This window comes from Neofelis nebulosa, chromosome 1, assembly GCF_028018385.1.
Source record: "Neofelis nebulosa isolate mNeoNeb1 chromosome 1, mNeoNeb1.pri, whole genome shotgun sequence".
NCBI lineage: Eukaryota > Metazoa > Chordata > Mammalia > Carnivora > Felidae > Neofelis > Neofelis nebulosa.
Genome location: NC_080782.1, coordinates 116828752 through 116845586, shown reverse-complemented (window position 1 = coordinate 116845586; position 16835 = coordinate 116828752). Strand labels below are relative to the sequence as shown.

Below are 16835 nucleotides of genomic sequence, written 5' to 3'. Positions count from 1 at the left end.
GTTTCTCCTTTCTCATCAGTTTGAGAAAATGACTTTTTTTTTAAAACAGATCAGGGCGCCTGGGTGGCTTAGTCAGTTAAGCATCTGACTTTGACTCAGGTAATGATTTTGTGGTTCATAAGTTCGAGGCCTACATCAGGCTCTGTGCTAACAGCTCAGGGCCTGAAGCCTGCTTCGGGTTCCATGACTCTCTCTTTCTGCTCCTTCTCCACTCACACTCTGTTTATCTCTCTCTCTCAAAAATAAATAAACATTAAAAAAATGTTTTTTAATGAAAAAAATAAAACAGATCTAATTATTAATGAGGTGTTCGTTCACTCTGGCTGAAATGTTTTTGGTTTTTTTTTCCCCCTTTTTTTTCTTCAAGGGAAAGGGAAGCAGCTGAAAAAAAAAAGAAAGAGGAGGACAACATGAGAAACACAGGGGAAAAGAGCAATGAAAACCAGGTAGTGCGTGTTAGACATACTAACACTTAAAGCTGGATGCTTGATTGTAAGGTTAATTCTTTCAACAAATATTGATGGAATGCCAACTGAACCCACTCATTGTGGGCATAATGATAAACAGGAAACCATAGCCAGATGTGGCAAAGAAATAGCATGTGAACCAGTGCCCTAAAAGCAACTCTGATGCACTTAACCACCTGTTTGCAGGACCAGTGACAAGTGTCAAGTTTTGGTTGTTATCAAGGGGATTTCTTGTCTGAGGTTTTAAAACAAACAAATAAACAAACAATTAAGCAAACAGACACCAAAATTACGAACAAGAAAGCAAATATCAAAAACTTGGAGCTCTGATGATAAATTCTTGACTTGGTGGTCCAGTGTCATCTTGTATTCAATTTGGGCTTTAAATTTTTTTTTAATTTTTTTAATGTTTACTCATTTTTGAGAGAGAGAGAGACAGAGTGCTAGTGGGGGAGGGGGAGAGAAAGAGGGAGACCCAGACTCACTGAAGTCTGAAGCAGACTCCAGGCTCTGAGCTGTCAGCACAGAGCCCACTGCAGGGCTCAAACCCACAAACCGTGAGATCATGACCTGAGCCAAAGTCAGATCCTTAACCAACTGAGCCACACATGTGCCCCCAATTTGGGCTTTAAAAATAATGTTCAAGGTACAATGGGGTGTCTCAGTCGTTTAAGCATCAGACTCTTTATTTCAACTCAGGTCATGATCTCCTGTTTTGTGAGTTTGAGCCCCATGTCTCTGTCTCTGTCTCTGTCTCTCTCTCTCAAAAATAAACATTAAAAAAATAATAGAAAAAACAATGTTCAGTGCTTTATAATACTAACACATAGACTGTGACACAGCATAATCTCCTCCAATCCATCTATGGACTCCAATTAGAAAAGAGAAATTGTGACGTTTCCCCAGGGAAGTTTTCCCATTAATGAGGGAACTTTTCATTAGGTCTATACTGACTTACAAAATGAACCATGAATAGTAATTTTCATTTTTTAAAAATATGTTGGACATATGCATTTTGGTAAATGAATGGGCTTGAGAAAAGATTTTGTTATCGAACCCTAAATGATCTCTTTGGGCCATCTATTCTATTTGTAATCCTGCTCAATGTTTTTCTCTTTTTAATTATCTATTTTAGAAATTTCAAACAAAAAATACTCTCTACATTCATATATGAAAAATATCCAGACATTGTCTGTGTGTGTTTTGTGCCAAAAAGAGAACTATGGTCTTACCTACAAATGCAAAGTAAAATTTTTCACAGAACACATGCATCATCATATAAACCAGCCCAGTAGAAACTTTTGGTTCTAGAATAAATGTCATGGGGATATAAAGTACACATGGGGAGTATAGTCAGTAACAATGTATTAACTTTATATGGTAACAGATGGTAACTAGATTTATTGTGATGACCATTTTGCAAAGTATGCAAGTGCCAAATCACTATGTTGTATACCTGAAACTAGTATAATATTGTACATCAGTTATACCTCCTTAAAAAAACTAATAAACAGGCCTTCCCAAAATCAATGCAGTAGGCGGTACTGTTGCAATTTTTCAGTTGAGAAAAACTCAAGGGAAGTTAACTACACAGAGATAATAAATAGAAAAGCCGGAGATTGCACCCATAAAGCAAAGATTGCAATATGGTGCTATCATAAACATATAAGTGTGTGGCATTTGGAGTGTATGGAAAAGGAAATACAGCAACTCCCAAAAATGATGGCTGTGAGATATTTAGTATTTGGATCAAGTATTCAATTCCAGAGGACTTTTTTACTGCTGCAGTTAAAAGTAGTTCTGGAGTTGTTCATGGGTATCACACTTTAAAGAAAGAAGGTTAACTATCATCTAGGTTACTAGTGGTGTCTTTCAAGGGCATCTTCCCATATCTCTACTTTGGCTCTTTGAACTTACAAATTTCTGTAGATGTCCAAAAATTTCCAGATCCTATGGACTCCATTCCATTGCCTTTTTTTTAAGGTTCTTATTTTTCAATGAATGTACAAAGCCACATTACCTTCTTACAAGTGCTTAGGAGTTTTATTCTCTGCCAGGTGAAAGCCCAGAAGACGGGAAAGCTTGTTGACAGATTTCTGAACACGATTCCAATGTTGACTTTAATTACTTCATCACTTTGAGCCTTATTTTCTCATCTGTAAAATGAGGATAATGAATGTTTATCTTCTAGGTTTTTTTTATGACAACCCAAGGAAATCCACTAGAGCACACAACAAAATGCCTGGCATATGATAATACAGACTTGATTTTTGCCAAGAGAACATCTTTCAGTTCATTCCAGGGCTTTTGTATGTGTGGAGTATTATGTAGAGGTGCAGGGAGACAGGTGTAGCACTCAGCCTGCTGAAAATTGTGTTAACACACTACAGGCTGCCTGACACAGTAGTAGAATTCCACTGGGATGCTATAGAGAGGATTCTAATTTCATAAGCAGATATTGAATAAAGTTCCTTTGAAACACATTCCATCTCCAACATTTTGTTGTCTCTAGATTTTTATTTCCCCCCTTAAGTATTATGAGTTTATATCTCGCAAGTTACATTTAAAGTTTTAGAGATCCGGGGCGCCTGGGTGGCTTAGTCGGTTGAGCGTTTGACTTTGGCTCAGGTCATGATTTCACGGTTTGTGAGTTCGAGCCCTGCATCTGGCTTTGTGCTGACAGCTCAGAGCCTGGAACCTGCTTTGGATTCTGTGTCTCCCTCTCTCTCTCTGCCCCTACCCTGATTATGCTCTGTCTCTCTCCATCTCTCAAAAATGAATAAACATTAGAAAAAAAAATTTTAAGTTTTAGAGATCAGACTATCTAACACCTCTTTTTCCCTCAGGATCGATGCCATGAATTCCGGAGCATGGTGAGAGAGGGAAAGCTTATCTGCACAAGAGAAAATAACCCTGTTCGAGGCCCCGATGGCAAGATGCACGTCAACAAGTGTGCTATGTGTCAGAGCATCTTGTACGTGAAGAGGTTTATCAATCACTTTGTCATGTTGTGCTCATTTGTGAGGAGATAGTTATTTTTTTGTAATGTTTTTTTTTGTCTCTTTTTTAATATTTATTTTTGAGAGAGAGAGTGAGTCAGGGAAGTGCAGAAAGAGAGGGGGTCAGAAGATCTGAAGCGGGCTCTCCTCTAACACTGGAGAGCCCAATGTGGGGCTCGAGCCCACAAATCATGAGGTCATGACCTGACCCTAAGTCCGAAACTCAACCAGTGACTGAGCCACCCAGGTGCCCTAGAGATAATTCTTTTTAATTTAAAAGTTAAGACCCTGGGCATCACACATTAAAAATATAGTAGGCCTTCACTTTAGAAGAGGACAGTAAGCTTCTAGAACACTCTCATAAGAAATTTTCATTTTGATAATGAGAAGCATAATTGTACCTGGAGCATCTGGGACAGGGAGACAGCTGTTGTAAAGTGTGCCAAAATCACAGTCTTTCAGGAGCTGAGGAACACGGGACACGCCAGTTCACTCTGCAGCGTTTCACTTCCTCTTATATATAAAGGAAGAAATTACTACATAATAGACTTTCTGTGGGGATTCAAGGAGATAATATTTTTTAAACATTTATAAACTTTAAAGCAATATAACTATATAATGAAAATGAATATTGGAGAGTTCAGTTCTAATTTAATATGAAAAAGAAAAAAGAGAAATGAAACATCACACCACATGAGGGCCATACAAATATTTTACTAAGGAAAACATGCAATGGCCTTCTAGGAGCATATATCATTCGGGTGACAGCATAGTAGCTGAACTTATGAAAGTTGATAACATTGCCACAAATGAATTATGACAATTCCAACAATTAGGACTCATTAGTAAATATATATATAGATAGATATTAGATATTTTTTAGATTCAAGAAAATGGTGTTAAATTTGCTAAGGTTTAGAATTAGAGAAATACTTAGTTTAAAAAACTCACTAATAACCCTATAAAAAAAAATGATCTAGCCCTTTTTATTCTGCAGTGAACGAGAAGCTAATGAAAGAAAACAGAACGATGAAGAAAAATCAAACACCAAGCCCTCAAATGACGCAAAGGTTATTTTTTCTTAATGTTTATTTATTTCTGAGAGATAGAGCACGAGCAGGGGAGGGACAGAACAGAGAGAGGAGGACAGAGGATACAAAGCAGGCTCCACACTGACAACAGAGAGCCCGATGCTGGGCTGGGAACTCACAAACCGTGAGCCCACGTTGGACACTCAACCCACGGAGCCACGTAGGCACCCCACAAAGATTATTTCTTAAAAGATATGAAGATGACTATTTTGCCATCTATCCTCAGCATCTTACATTCTCCAGTTTTTGGATAATAAAAATGCTAATGTTCTGCTTCAAAGAAAAGAGACTGCTAATATTTGCATTTTGGTTATAACAACATTTTTTTCTGTCCTTAAGGTTTAACATTGTTCTCAATTTTGTAGAGAATTTTCCTGCAGTGTGTGTCCACTATTGCTTTATTCTCTCCTCTTTGGGAGAAATAGGGATTGAAAAATAGAGTGTAAAAATCTTTACAACCTCAACTGCATGCTTATCTCTGACACTAAATGTGAAATGAGGTTTCAGGTAGTTTGTTGACATTGATTTTTACAATTCAGGTAATATAAACTAATTTCAAAGCTTCCTCTTCAGCTTCTCTCCTTGATCTCTTTTTTCTGTTTCCTCCAGATGGCTTTCTGAGCATCAATGACTCAATAGTGTGTATGTGTGATGCTGCCTTTTCTATTTACTTTTCAATGCAAAGAAGACATGTTTGGTCCTTTGCAATAATAATCACATTTGTAGCATTAGATTCCTGTGATATTGTCCTTGGGTCAAAAGTACACCTCATGTGGAAAATGAGAGAAAGGAAGAAAGGAAGCAAGGAAGGAAAGGGTATGGGAGACAAGGAGATCTGTCAAGAATTACCCCCCTGCATTTTTGGGACCAGTGCAGAGAGATTCAGAATGAAGTGGGGGATGGAAAGTTTAAAGTCTGGGTGCTCCTTGGCCTACATTGCCAGGGGAAGTGCACTGAGTCTGAACTCAGAGCTAAGAAAAGACTTTCAGAAATCAAGCTTGAGAAAGCCACCAAGCCAAGAAGGGGGAAAGTCCTGTTCACTTGCCCTTTCTCATTTTCTAGGATGAGTGCAGTAACTTTCGGGAGTACGTGAGGAATGATGAGCTCATGTGCACGCGAGAGAATGACCCCGTGCGAGGTGCTGATGGAAAGTTATACAAAAACAAGTGCTACATGTGCAGAACTATCATGTGAGTAAGAGGATCCTGTTACCCTCTTCATTGGGGCAATTGCATTTTATTTTTATTTTTATATTTTTCAATGCAAAAAGGAGTCTTTATTAAAGCATGGAGATAGGATATGTGGAAATTGCATTTTTAGGAGCTGCTGGTTAAATAAATGTGTGCACACAAATCAATGGAATCCTTAAAATAAGTCTTTAGATTCAAGGCCCTTAAAAGTTGAGAACACCTGGTATAGGAGAAAGAACACTTGGACTTGGAGACAGGAAATCCAGGTGTAAATTCTAACTATGATATTTACTAACTGTGTCACTCAAAAGAAAAATTTTTTTCAACTCTCAGGATCATAGCTACAAGAAATTGTTCCAAATCTTTGTTCTGTGACTAGATCAGACTCATCAGAGAAGTCTCTTTTTAAGAAATATAGATTTTTACACCCCAAAATATATTGTCAGAAAATTCAGAGCTAAGGAACTTGTTTTTTAGAAAGGGTTTCTAGGTTATTTTGACAAACAACCATATTTGGGGACAATGGACATGGTAGAGATTAATGAGCATGGCTATGAAAAACACTGTGTGAACATGATAATAATAATCAGTATTTTTTTTTTTAGCTCTTTGTAGTATGTTCCTGGAGATAAGAATCATCAATACTACCCTCTTTTTATGTTCTAGGAAAGCTAATCTCAAGGAATTGAAGCAACTTGTCCAAGGTTATATGTCGATTAAGTGATGAGCACTCTAAACCAGTTCGCCTTTGTGTACCTTTCTTTACATCATCCTCTGGTTGAATGTTCTATATCACATTTTATTCAGGGTTACTTAACATCCCCCTGGAAGTTATAGGAGGTAGTCTTTGTGGCTATACCTTTAAACTACTTTCTGTCTTCTTCTATAGTCAAAAAGAAGCTTTGGAAAGGGCAAGAATTCGAGAAAAGTCATCCCACATTAGATCTTCTGCAGAGAAAAACAGCCCAGCTTCCTCCAGTTCTTCTCTGGTAAGAATGGCTGCTTCAGAAAAGCTACTCATTAACTTAAAGCACCTATGCTTGGGGCGTGTTGCCACTTGCTCTCCATGAAATTCATTTCTATGGAAAGGCCTTGGAAAGGCTAATCCAGTGTAACTCCAAATCCTTTGTCTGTAGTTCATGCTCAGTGAGAGTTCTAGGATGACTGGGCATATTATTCTGTGCTCTTTTAGATTATTAGTCCTGCTCCAAGCCAATTTAGTACGTTTTCAACATTTTAAAACATGAATGTGACTTATTGCTCATGTGGTCCAATAAATAATTTTAGCAGACCAGAAAGACTCCTCATCCAGCTTCCTTTTGCTCCTCATCCCCAAACCAGCCCTCCTCCCAATAGCCCAGAGAGGTATGCTGAGCATGTTCAAACTTGTGAAATTCCACCGATCAGCAATTCACAGTGGTTAAAACTTGCTTCTTCAAAATACAAGTTGAAGGCCATCAGTAATGTATACCTTAGTGTAAATTAGCCTGAGAGAGAGAGTGCGAGTGGGAGAGGGGCTGAGAGAGAGGGAGACAGAGGATCTGAAGTGGGCTCTGCTCTGGCAGCAGAGAGCTCAATGTCAGGTTCAAATTCATGAACTGTGTGATCATGACCTGAGTCGAAGCTGGACGCTTAATGAACTGAGCCAAACAAGTGCCCCACTGTTTGCTTTTTTAGAGCTTTGCCAAGGTGGGGACTAGAAAGGAGGAAAGGGGGGTAAGAGAACATGAAGTATACTCATGAAGTAGAATATCAAATTGGCCCCGAAAAGTAAGACTTTAGCACCTAGTCCGATGACCAAGAAAAAAAGAAAGAAAAGTATCAAACATGAATTTTATCTTATTATTTGCCCAATTTAAGTAGGATAATAGATGAGTTGCACTAGTGAAATACATAGTAATGACATATTTCTAGTAAATTAGACACTTCGCTAGGAATCCCATAAGCATGAAAATAAACTATTCACAAATCTGTTCTTTTTTTCCCCAGCTTTATTGAGATATAATTGACATATAACATTGTGTGAATTTAAGATGTACAGTGTGTGGATTTAGTACACTTCTTTGTTCCAAAATGATACCACCATAGTGTTAGCAAACATTGCCATCACCTCATATAACTACCATTTTTGTGTGTGTTGAGAACATTTAAGATTTATTCACTGTTTTTTTTTAAACATTTTACTGAAGTGTAATAGTCATATAGAAGGAGTATGCTTTTCATGAGTGTACAGCTACATGAAATATCACAAAGGGACCACGCCTGTGATAATAGCACCTAAGTCAAGAAATGAGGTATTGCCAGCAGACCAGAAGCCTCATCAAGGTTCTTCCTAATGTACAATCTCATTTTGAGCTGAGCTTTTCCTTGGAGATGAGAACCATATCCATTATTCATTTCATCATCCATCCATTCATTTGACAAATGTTTATTGAACACCCACATTTTCCAAGCATTATTTATGTGTATGAGAATGATAGCCATAAACACAGCAGACAAAACTGTCTACACTCATGGAGTTTATATTTGAAGAACATAGGTAATCGATAACATAAATGAATAAAGCATAAATCCAAGGGGATAATAAAATAAAATAACGATGTAGTTTGCTACATTGTGCTGGGATCGGAGTAAGGAGGGGGATACAATTTTAAGTAGCCTGTACAGGTACATTTACACCAAGGCCTAATGGGATTGATTCCATACATGTAAGTGAGAAGACAGCATTCCAAGAAAAGAATAGCAAAGCTCCAAGGAAGGGGTTAAAGACAGCAAAGAATCCAGTGTAGCTGAAATAGAGTAACCTCAAAGAGAGCCATAGAAGAGGAGGTCATTAAAGTAACAGAAAGCCATATTATATAGGATTTTGTAGACCAGACTAAAGATACTGAGGGGCCCCTGGGTGGCTCAGTTGGTTGGGCGTCAGACTTGGGCTCAGGTCATGATCTCATGGTCCATGAGTTCGAGCCCCATGTCGGGCTCTGTGCTGACAGCTTGGAGCCTAAAGCCTGCTTCAGATTCTGTCTCCCTCTCTCTCTGCCCCTTCCCACTCATGCTGTGTCTGTGTCTCAAAAATAAATAAAACATTAAAAAATATTAAAAAAATAAAGACACTGACTATCATTCTGAACCAAGGTTTTATAAAGAGGAGTGATGTGATCTGATTTATTTTTTAAAAGAATAACTTTGCATACTATATTGAAAATAAACTACAGGGAGGCAAGAGCAAAATCTGGACAGCTGGCTAGTCATAGCAGTCATCAATGGAAGAGATGGAGGTAGTTTATACCACAGCAGTGGTGGTAGAAGTCATGAGAGGTGGTTGGATCCTGGGTCTGCTCTGAAGGTAGAATCAACCATACTTGGTTCAGAGTTGTTGTACTACATAAGAAAAAAGAGAAGCAGGGATGCCTGGGTTGCTCAGTCAGTTAAGCATCCAACTTTGGCTCAGGTCACGATCTCGCGGTTTGTGAGTTCAAGCCCCATATCCGGCTCTGTGCTGACAGCTCAGAGCTTGGAGCCTCCTTCAGATTTTGTGTCTCCCTTTCTCTCTGCCCCTCTCCCACTCGCATTCTGTCTCTCTCTCTCAAAAATAAATCAACATTAAAATTGTTTTTTAATATATAAAAAAAAGAAAAGCAGCCTGTCTTTGATGCTTCTGTATAATGCTTTATCCTAGTAGTTTTGAACCTTGTAGCAGCAGATACATGAAAAAATACTAAGGATATATGTGGTTCAGTCCTACCTTTGTCAGTGATTCATTGACAGTGCTTGTCTAAATTCTCCCTGATTATCTATTAATATGGAACTCACCATAATCTAAAGCAGTCTATTTGGATGTTTTAATTATTTATCTAAACAACTACACTAGCAAACAAGTATTTCTGTATGAATGGCTACAGATAAGATACTATTAAATTTTCTATCTTTTCAGTCTATTTCAAAGAGTGGTTTTTAAGGAATTTATTAATTTCATCTAAGTTGTCATGTTTATTGGCATATAGCTATAACATATCCACATCATCCTTTAATATCTATATCTAGTGAAACCCCTTTTTATTTTTAATATTGGTAATGTATATTTCTTGACTTTATCAGTTTTGCAAATGGTTTATCAATTTATTAATCTTTTTAAACAACCAGTGGTTGGCTTTGTTCTGTTTTCTATTTCATTAATTTCTCTTCTGTATTATTGTTTTCTTCTATTTTCTTTGAATTTAGTTTGTTTATTATTTGCTAGCTTCTCGACATGAAAGTTTGGGTCACTGATCTTAAAACTTTCTTCTTTGCCAATTATAAAATTGTTACAACTGTCCCCATATCACTGCTTTAGCTGCTGTGATTTGACATCTGGTAGTTTTGTCATCATTCAGTTCAAAACACTTCTACATTCCATTATGATTACTTTGAATCATGAGTTATTTAGAAGTGGGTTGGTTGATTTTTAAATAGTGAGTGCCTATGACCTATGTTACAGTTCCTTTACTAATCTTTTATTCAGATGTGACTGAGGAAATCAAAAGGTTTTTCCAAGCCCATCCCTCTTGAGTGCCATTGACAAAATCTGATTTATGTTTTGCTTGCTCAGGATTCTGAGATGTGCAAACACTACCGAGTATTACCCAAGATGGGTTACCTTTGCCCGAAGAATTTACATCCTGTCTGTGGTGATGATGGCCAGACATACAACAATCCCTGCATGCTCTGTCATGAAAACCTGTAAGTCTACAAGTTGCACTATTATATCTTCAAGGGTAGAGGTTCTTGACTGTGGTGTTGACCCACAGCACTGCACTGATAGCAATTTGAGGTGTGTTGTACCAATTTACTAACCATAACAGTTAAAAATTCAAAATTTGTGGATGATCTTATTCATATATAAAATAGAGAACATTGAAGATTATCCTTTTGGCTAAATTGCTTATATACTTTACTGAGTAGAAGAAAAAGGAAAAGTGGTGGGGTTATAACAATTAGAGAAAGTTTCTATTAGCCCATGTGTACTCAGGAGAATGTGAACATCGTCCACCCACTATATAAAAAGGAAAAAGTTGAGAATTATTGCTATGCTGAGTCAGCCCAGCCTATAACCTCTACTGGGCCTATTGACTACCTGATAGCCAGGTATTTCAGATCCTCTCCAAGTCTTCTTGGTGAAGAAGTGGTGTCATGCAAGAGAAAGCAACTGGGAACAAATGGCAGACTTGCTGTGGGCTCTCAGATTTGTGCATCTTGGGCATATTATCATTCGGAGATTCAGTTTTTCCACTGGAGAAATGCACACTGTTCTCTGAGCCAGCTGACTTCACTAGGTTGTTAAGAAGAATTGCCATTTTTATTTGAAATTAAATATAAGGGATTTGTTTTAATACTGTCATCATTGGTTTTAGCTCTGTTGTTTTCTGCTCAAATACTGTCTTACCCTCCCCTCCGTTCCCAGCCTCCATTGGACCAGCTCGGAGTGAAAGCATGGTGACAAATCTTGACTTTTCCATCCTGCCTCACCCCACCTAGATTTGCACTGTAGTCCATGTATGTTCTAGTCTTCTGAGGACACTATAAGCAAAGGTCAGAATGTGAGGATGGTACCCTCTGCAGTTCATATACTTAGAATAACATCTGAAGAGTGTTTTATGTGTTCTCACGTCTGTAGGTAAAGCACTTGCACTTTAATCCTCTCACTGAATCCTCACTATATTGTACAGAGGATGAATCTGAGGCTCAGAGAGTCTAGGTAATTTGTTTAAAGTCGCAAAGCTAAGAAGTAGATCAGACAGGATTTTAACCTTGTTGGTTTAGATCTAAATACAGTTTTCTTTTCTGTCCACTACACTACTGTTATATCCAAGGTGGTAGTTCTTTAAACATTTGGGGATCAAAAATTTCTTTGTCGATATGGAGAAAGTTACCTCTTTCCAGAAAAGAAAAAAAAATGAAGCAACATTAATAATTTGTATGTTTATTATCTATGGGCTCATAAATCTCTTGAAATCCATCCATGGATCTTACAGAGTTTTAAGAATTAAGAAATCTCCATTCAAGAAATGAACGCAACCATTCAGGAATTTGTTTTATATATGCCTTCTCTTCAGCCCAGAAAATTTTCAACTTCCCATTACTGTAAAGGTCAGAGCCTAAATTATCCACTCAGTGTTCTTGTCATTCCATTAACTGTATAAACCCATAACAAGTGATACTCTAGTCAAGGGAACATTGAGTCACACACTTCAATGGTAAAAATATTAATAAAGCATGCCTCAGGATGGATTTTTTACCTAAAGGAACTGGGAATATATATTACGGAGAGAAGATCCAGGCTATCCAAGCAAGAGAGAATAGTACTGGTTTCTGTGTTCTCAGAGGAAGTTAGAGGGAAGCCATTTTGACTTGAGCAATGTCCAAAGACAAGGCAAACTATCTTGATAGATAGTGAGTTTCTCATCACAGAGGCAAACAAGTAGATGTTTAATATATGATATTTCTTAAGAGAGGCATTAAAATTTCATACCTTTTAAGATTTTTCCAGCAATAAAATTCAAACTGATTATGTATTGTTATATTTTATAAAATCTATATTCTATATTTAGTATATTTTATGTATTTTATTATGTATATGTATTATATTTTGTAATCCCACATTATCTAGTTTTCCCATCTGTAAAATAATGGCTTTGGACTAGATAGTTTCCAGGTTTATTTCCAATGTTGAACAATTTCATAAGTAGATAGGTGGATTGAAATGCGATGGAATGGATCTAGGACTGGGGAATGAATTTGGAGCTGAATCTGAAGAGAGGACTGAACCTGGGTGATCCCTACTGGAAAATAGTTGAATTCAGATCCCAGGTCCTACCTTTAATTTCAGTTCTGGTGTGATGCCCAGATGTCACCCACATTGATCCTTGTTGTTGTTTTCTCATTATAACTGTGAGTTTTTCCAGCCTTTAAATTTCCTCTGTTCTGTTTTAGAATACGCCAGACTAGCACACACATACGCAGTGAAGGGAGGTGTGAAGAGAACAGCACCCCAGGAACAACACCTCTCGATGTGCCAGCATCTGTAAGTACACCACATTTGTGATTACAGTGTCAGAGCCACACTGGTTCTGGTCAGAGCAGTGGTTCTGCTTCTGTGTCTTCCACTGGCTGATGGACGTTTCTCGGCTAGGGAAGTGATTCTGGGTCATGTGACCCCAGAACTGGTCACGTCTTCCTTGTGAAGATAATTAATTACTGAAATATGCAGGGATAATAATATAATAGTTAATATTTTAAAATATTTACTGTTTACTGGGATCATTAATAGATTGTTTATAAGCAATGTCCCTGACATACGACTTTTGCAAAGTAGGTTTTATTTTCTGTGATCTACCATAAAAAGACAGGACAAAGATTGAGAGTGGTCACACAGTGACAGAACCAAATTTCAACCATTTCTGTGTAAGCCACATGTTCTTGCACTTCATAGTGCATTAAGCTGTTTCCCGGCATGAACAGCTGGTCTTTCTTAAATCCCTGCAAAGACGTTTTGACACACATTATTGGGTTTGCCATTCTCCCTGATGATTGCATTTGAGGATGCTCTTCCTCAGGCAAGATGATATGTAACTTGGGGGAAAATGTAGGAATTTTCAAATAAGAGAAACTATTCAGGTAACTAGGGGTTTAAATTTCAGTTTTTTATATTCCTCATATATGAGACCTTTGGCAAATCAAAGATCTAAACCAAAGATCTCACCAAGTTATTGAAAATAGTCAATAAATACTGACTTTTAAGTATTTGGCACAGTGTCTACAAACTAATGGCATTTATTATTGTTATGTTGAAGAGACCAAAGTATGAAGTTAGACAAAGAGTCCATAGTATAAACTTAGAGTAACAGACCCTGGTAGAGTGCTTATGTATTTTTAATAATATTAACAAATTATAGCTTAATAAATTTACATTTGATGTTAAAATATATATTTGTATTCAATAAAACAAAATATTTTAATCAATTACATTTACTAAAAAAATATTTCTTATTATTCACAACTGGTTTCATGCCACTCCACTGCCATAAAAAGCTTTGGCAATAATGGAATTGGAAACCTCTCTGCCAGATTTGGGGCTCCAAAGCAACACTAGATGAGACCATGTTCAAAAGAACTACTCAGTGAGCCTTGACATGGCAAACTGGAAAAATAAGAGACGTAAGCTAGGTGTTTTCGGTTTTACGTTAGCGGCTAGAAGGCCAGGTAGAGTAGGCAGAGTATAGGGGTGAAATCAGGAGACCTTCCTTTTTCCTCGTGTGTACTTGGCAGTCATCTCTTTTCTCTGGATTCTACACATCCATAAAGAAAAGGTATAAACTTTTGCTCTACTCCTATTATTGTGTTTGCTGTCTTATTAAATATAAATTCTTTTTTAACTATTACATTTAAATTCTTAGTGGTTTGTTCCTTATTGACAGAATATATTATCCCTCCCATCTCACAAACATACCCTGTTACATATAACTGAGGGCAGGGATGTAAAAATACTCTTTATGTGAATCCTAAAGACCACACCTCAGACCATATCATGCTGTTATCTCATGTAGACAACTTGACAAAAAGTACTTTATGAGGAATTTGCCATAGGAAATACTGATAAGATGTATTTATTCAAATAAGGAAGTTGCCAGGGCTAAGCATTTTAAAAGGTTTTGTAAGAGAATGCCTTCCTTTCATTTTTGGGTGTGTTCTTTCCACTAGAATTATGTAACAGACATTATTAACAACAGGACTTATTTATGGTATTAGATGATGGAATAAATCATTAGAACAAAAGATGTCCAGAACATGGGTTCATTTCCCTCTGTAGGATTCGTGGTGTGATCTTGGATACACCAAGGTGGTACAGGTGGGTGATGGCCCAGCATTGCTCTGATGACTATGATGATGCGTGTCCTGGAGGTCGAAACCTATTGCCTGAACTTTGTTCCTGTATAGAAAGATTCTATAAGACAGTCTGGAGTCTGAAGAATGAATTAAACGCCAGATCACAACTTTCCTGGAATAACAGACCGAGGATCCTAGAACACATACTTACACTTAATATCTAAGAAGTATTTTCTATTGTACGATAACTACTATGATTTATGTAACTCGGAATTTTATGTGCTCTTTCCTTGTGCGCATCTTCACAGTAGGCCTGTGATTAGGACAGGGATTATTATCTTTCCCATTTTATAGAAAATCAGCCCGGGGAAGATCCTGCAATTATCAGAATTATTCAATATTACATTTTGGGTCTGGTGTAGGTCTTCTGACTTCAGAGCTTATGCTCTGCTACTATCCCTTGGTTATCAGGAGATTCTGAAAACCAGGAGCTCTAGAAAAGGGATTACATATCTCAATTAAATAAAAATTAGCTACCTTGAAAGGAAATTTCCTGACAAAGATTTTCAAAGATGTAACAAGACCATAGATTTCCACTTTCAAACCAAAGTAAATCTCCTGGGGTGGATGTGAGGACTAAACTGGAGGTTTAGGTTTAGAACAACAGTGCTGCTGGTGCTCCAGGTGGTACTAGCTGATAACGCACAGTAATATGGAAGAAAACTTCCTGAGGCCCTTGCCTTCTTCTAAAAATCAGAGAGATGATTAAATTCTTACAACCCAAAGAAGCTGTAATAGTAAAGCCTTAGTGTTGGAGGAATTGGATTTAAGTTCTGACCAAATGTAAGACCTTGGCAAGTCACTAGCCTTCTCTGGAGCTCAGTTCCCTGCTCTGTCAAACGATGTTAATGACACCTACCTCTTTTCATTACCATGAGGACCACATGTAATCAAGCACAGAGTTCGTATTTGTATCTGTCTCAACAGGTAGTATGTACTAGGTGTTCAGTACTCATTGAATCAATTGAATAAATGTGGAAGTGATTTTAAATGGTGAGTTCTTGGCAGAATGCAGGGATCTGTGGATTTCTCTGACTACAACATAACTATAAATGTATAGCCCACATCTCTATTATATCTCTGAGTTTCTAGCACCTAAACTATCCATCTTCTCTTCCAGGACAAATGATGGAAGAATTGGAGAAAGCCATGAGGGAAAATATATGCCCTAATTCTGAATTGCCTCTCACCATCTGTATATACAAAGAATTCTTCAGAGCTTATTATTTACTATAGAAAATGATACAGTGCTGTTGGGGGAATGGACTCACTGACTTTCAGTCTTTCTCATCTCTTTCCTCCTAGAATCTGTGATCCAAGGGCACAGAGATATCTCCATCTGTCTGTGCTTGAAAATCTCCTGATCACAATGCTGTCTGTTCAACTACTTGTTCAATAAAAGTAAACCCAGCAGAACACCATTTCTGGGATTTCTTCATCACTGCCTGGATTTACAGGCTTTACAGAAGCTGAAAACTACCCTTTTGTCTTGCTAAGCTATTGGTGGACACAAAATGCTCACTTTTTTTTCAGTTTCAAGTTGCTGTCCTAGTTAGGAAGAAATGTCTAGAAGAGAGGTAGGGAGGTATGGGCTCCAGGCATTCAAGAGCTGTATAAAGCCAAACCAGCTATGAATCACCTTCCATATCTGTCACTTTACCAGCTCTCCTATGTAACTTCCGTATTTCCATGCAGAGCGTAACTACCTCTGTGACACAGATACCATCCAAAGACACAAACCAGTAGTTTCTCATATTCGGTCATGTTGCCTATTGACCATTTCCTATATCACAGTCTGGGAGAAGACTAAGCAGATGAGAATTACCAATGTGTTGCAAGTCTCTAGAGCAGCACAATCCAATAGAAAAAGAATTCAAGTCACATGTAATCTCAAATTTTCTAGTAGGTAAAGAAATGGGTAAAATCAACTTTAATAATGTATTTTATTTAGAACCCAGTATGTCAAAACTCTTATCATTTCAAAATATAGTCAATATACACTTTCATTTTAGCAGGTCATTGATATTTTATATTCACAGCATACCTGTTTGGACCAACCACATTTCAAGTGCTACATGTAGCTAGAGGCCACCAAATGAGACAGTGAGCTAATGCACTTGAGAAATTAACCAGGGAATACAAGTGCTAGGTAGGGGTGGGATGGAA

General features: G+C 37.5%; 1 protein-coding gene across 1 annotated transcript in view; it reads left to right on the top strand.

Annotated features, from left to right (window-relative positions):
* SPINK5 (serine peptidase inhibitor Kazal type 5) overlaps positions 1-16088 on the top strand; it is a 75414-nt gene extending 59326 nt beyond the window's left edge. Inside the window, exons 26-33 of the mRNA XM_058732539.1 lie at positions 368-446; positions 3314-3441; positions 4464-4536; positions 5620-5747; positions 6637-6736; positions 10336-10466; positions 12717-12807; positions 15790-16088. Of these exons, the coding sequence (XP_058588522.1) occupies positions 368-446; positions 3314-3441; positions 4464-4536; positions 5620-5747; positions 6637-6736; positions 10336-10466; positions 12717-12807; positions 15790-15798 (739 nt within the window). The 3' untranslated portion in view covers positions 15799-16088. The remainder of the gene's footprint in view (positions 1-367; positions 447-3313; positions 3442-4463; positions 4537-5619; positions 5748-6636; positions 6737-10335; positions 10467-12716; positions 12808-15789) is intronic.
* The last annotated feature ends 747 nt before the right edge of the window (positions 16089-16835 follow it).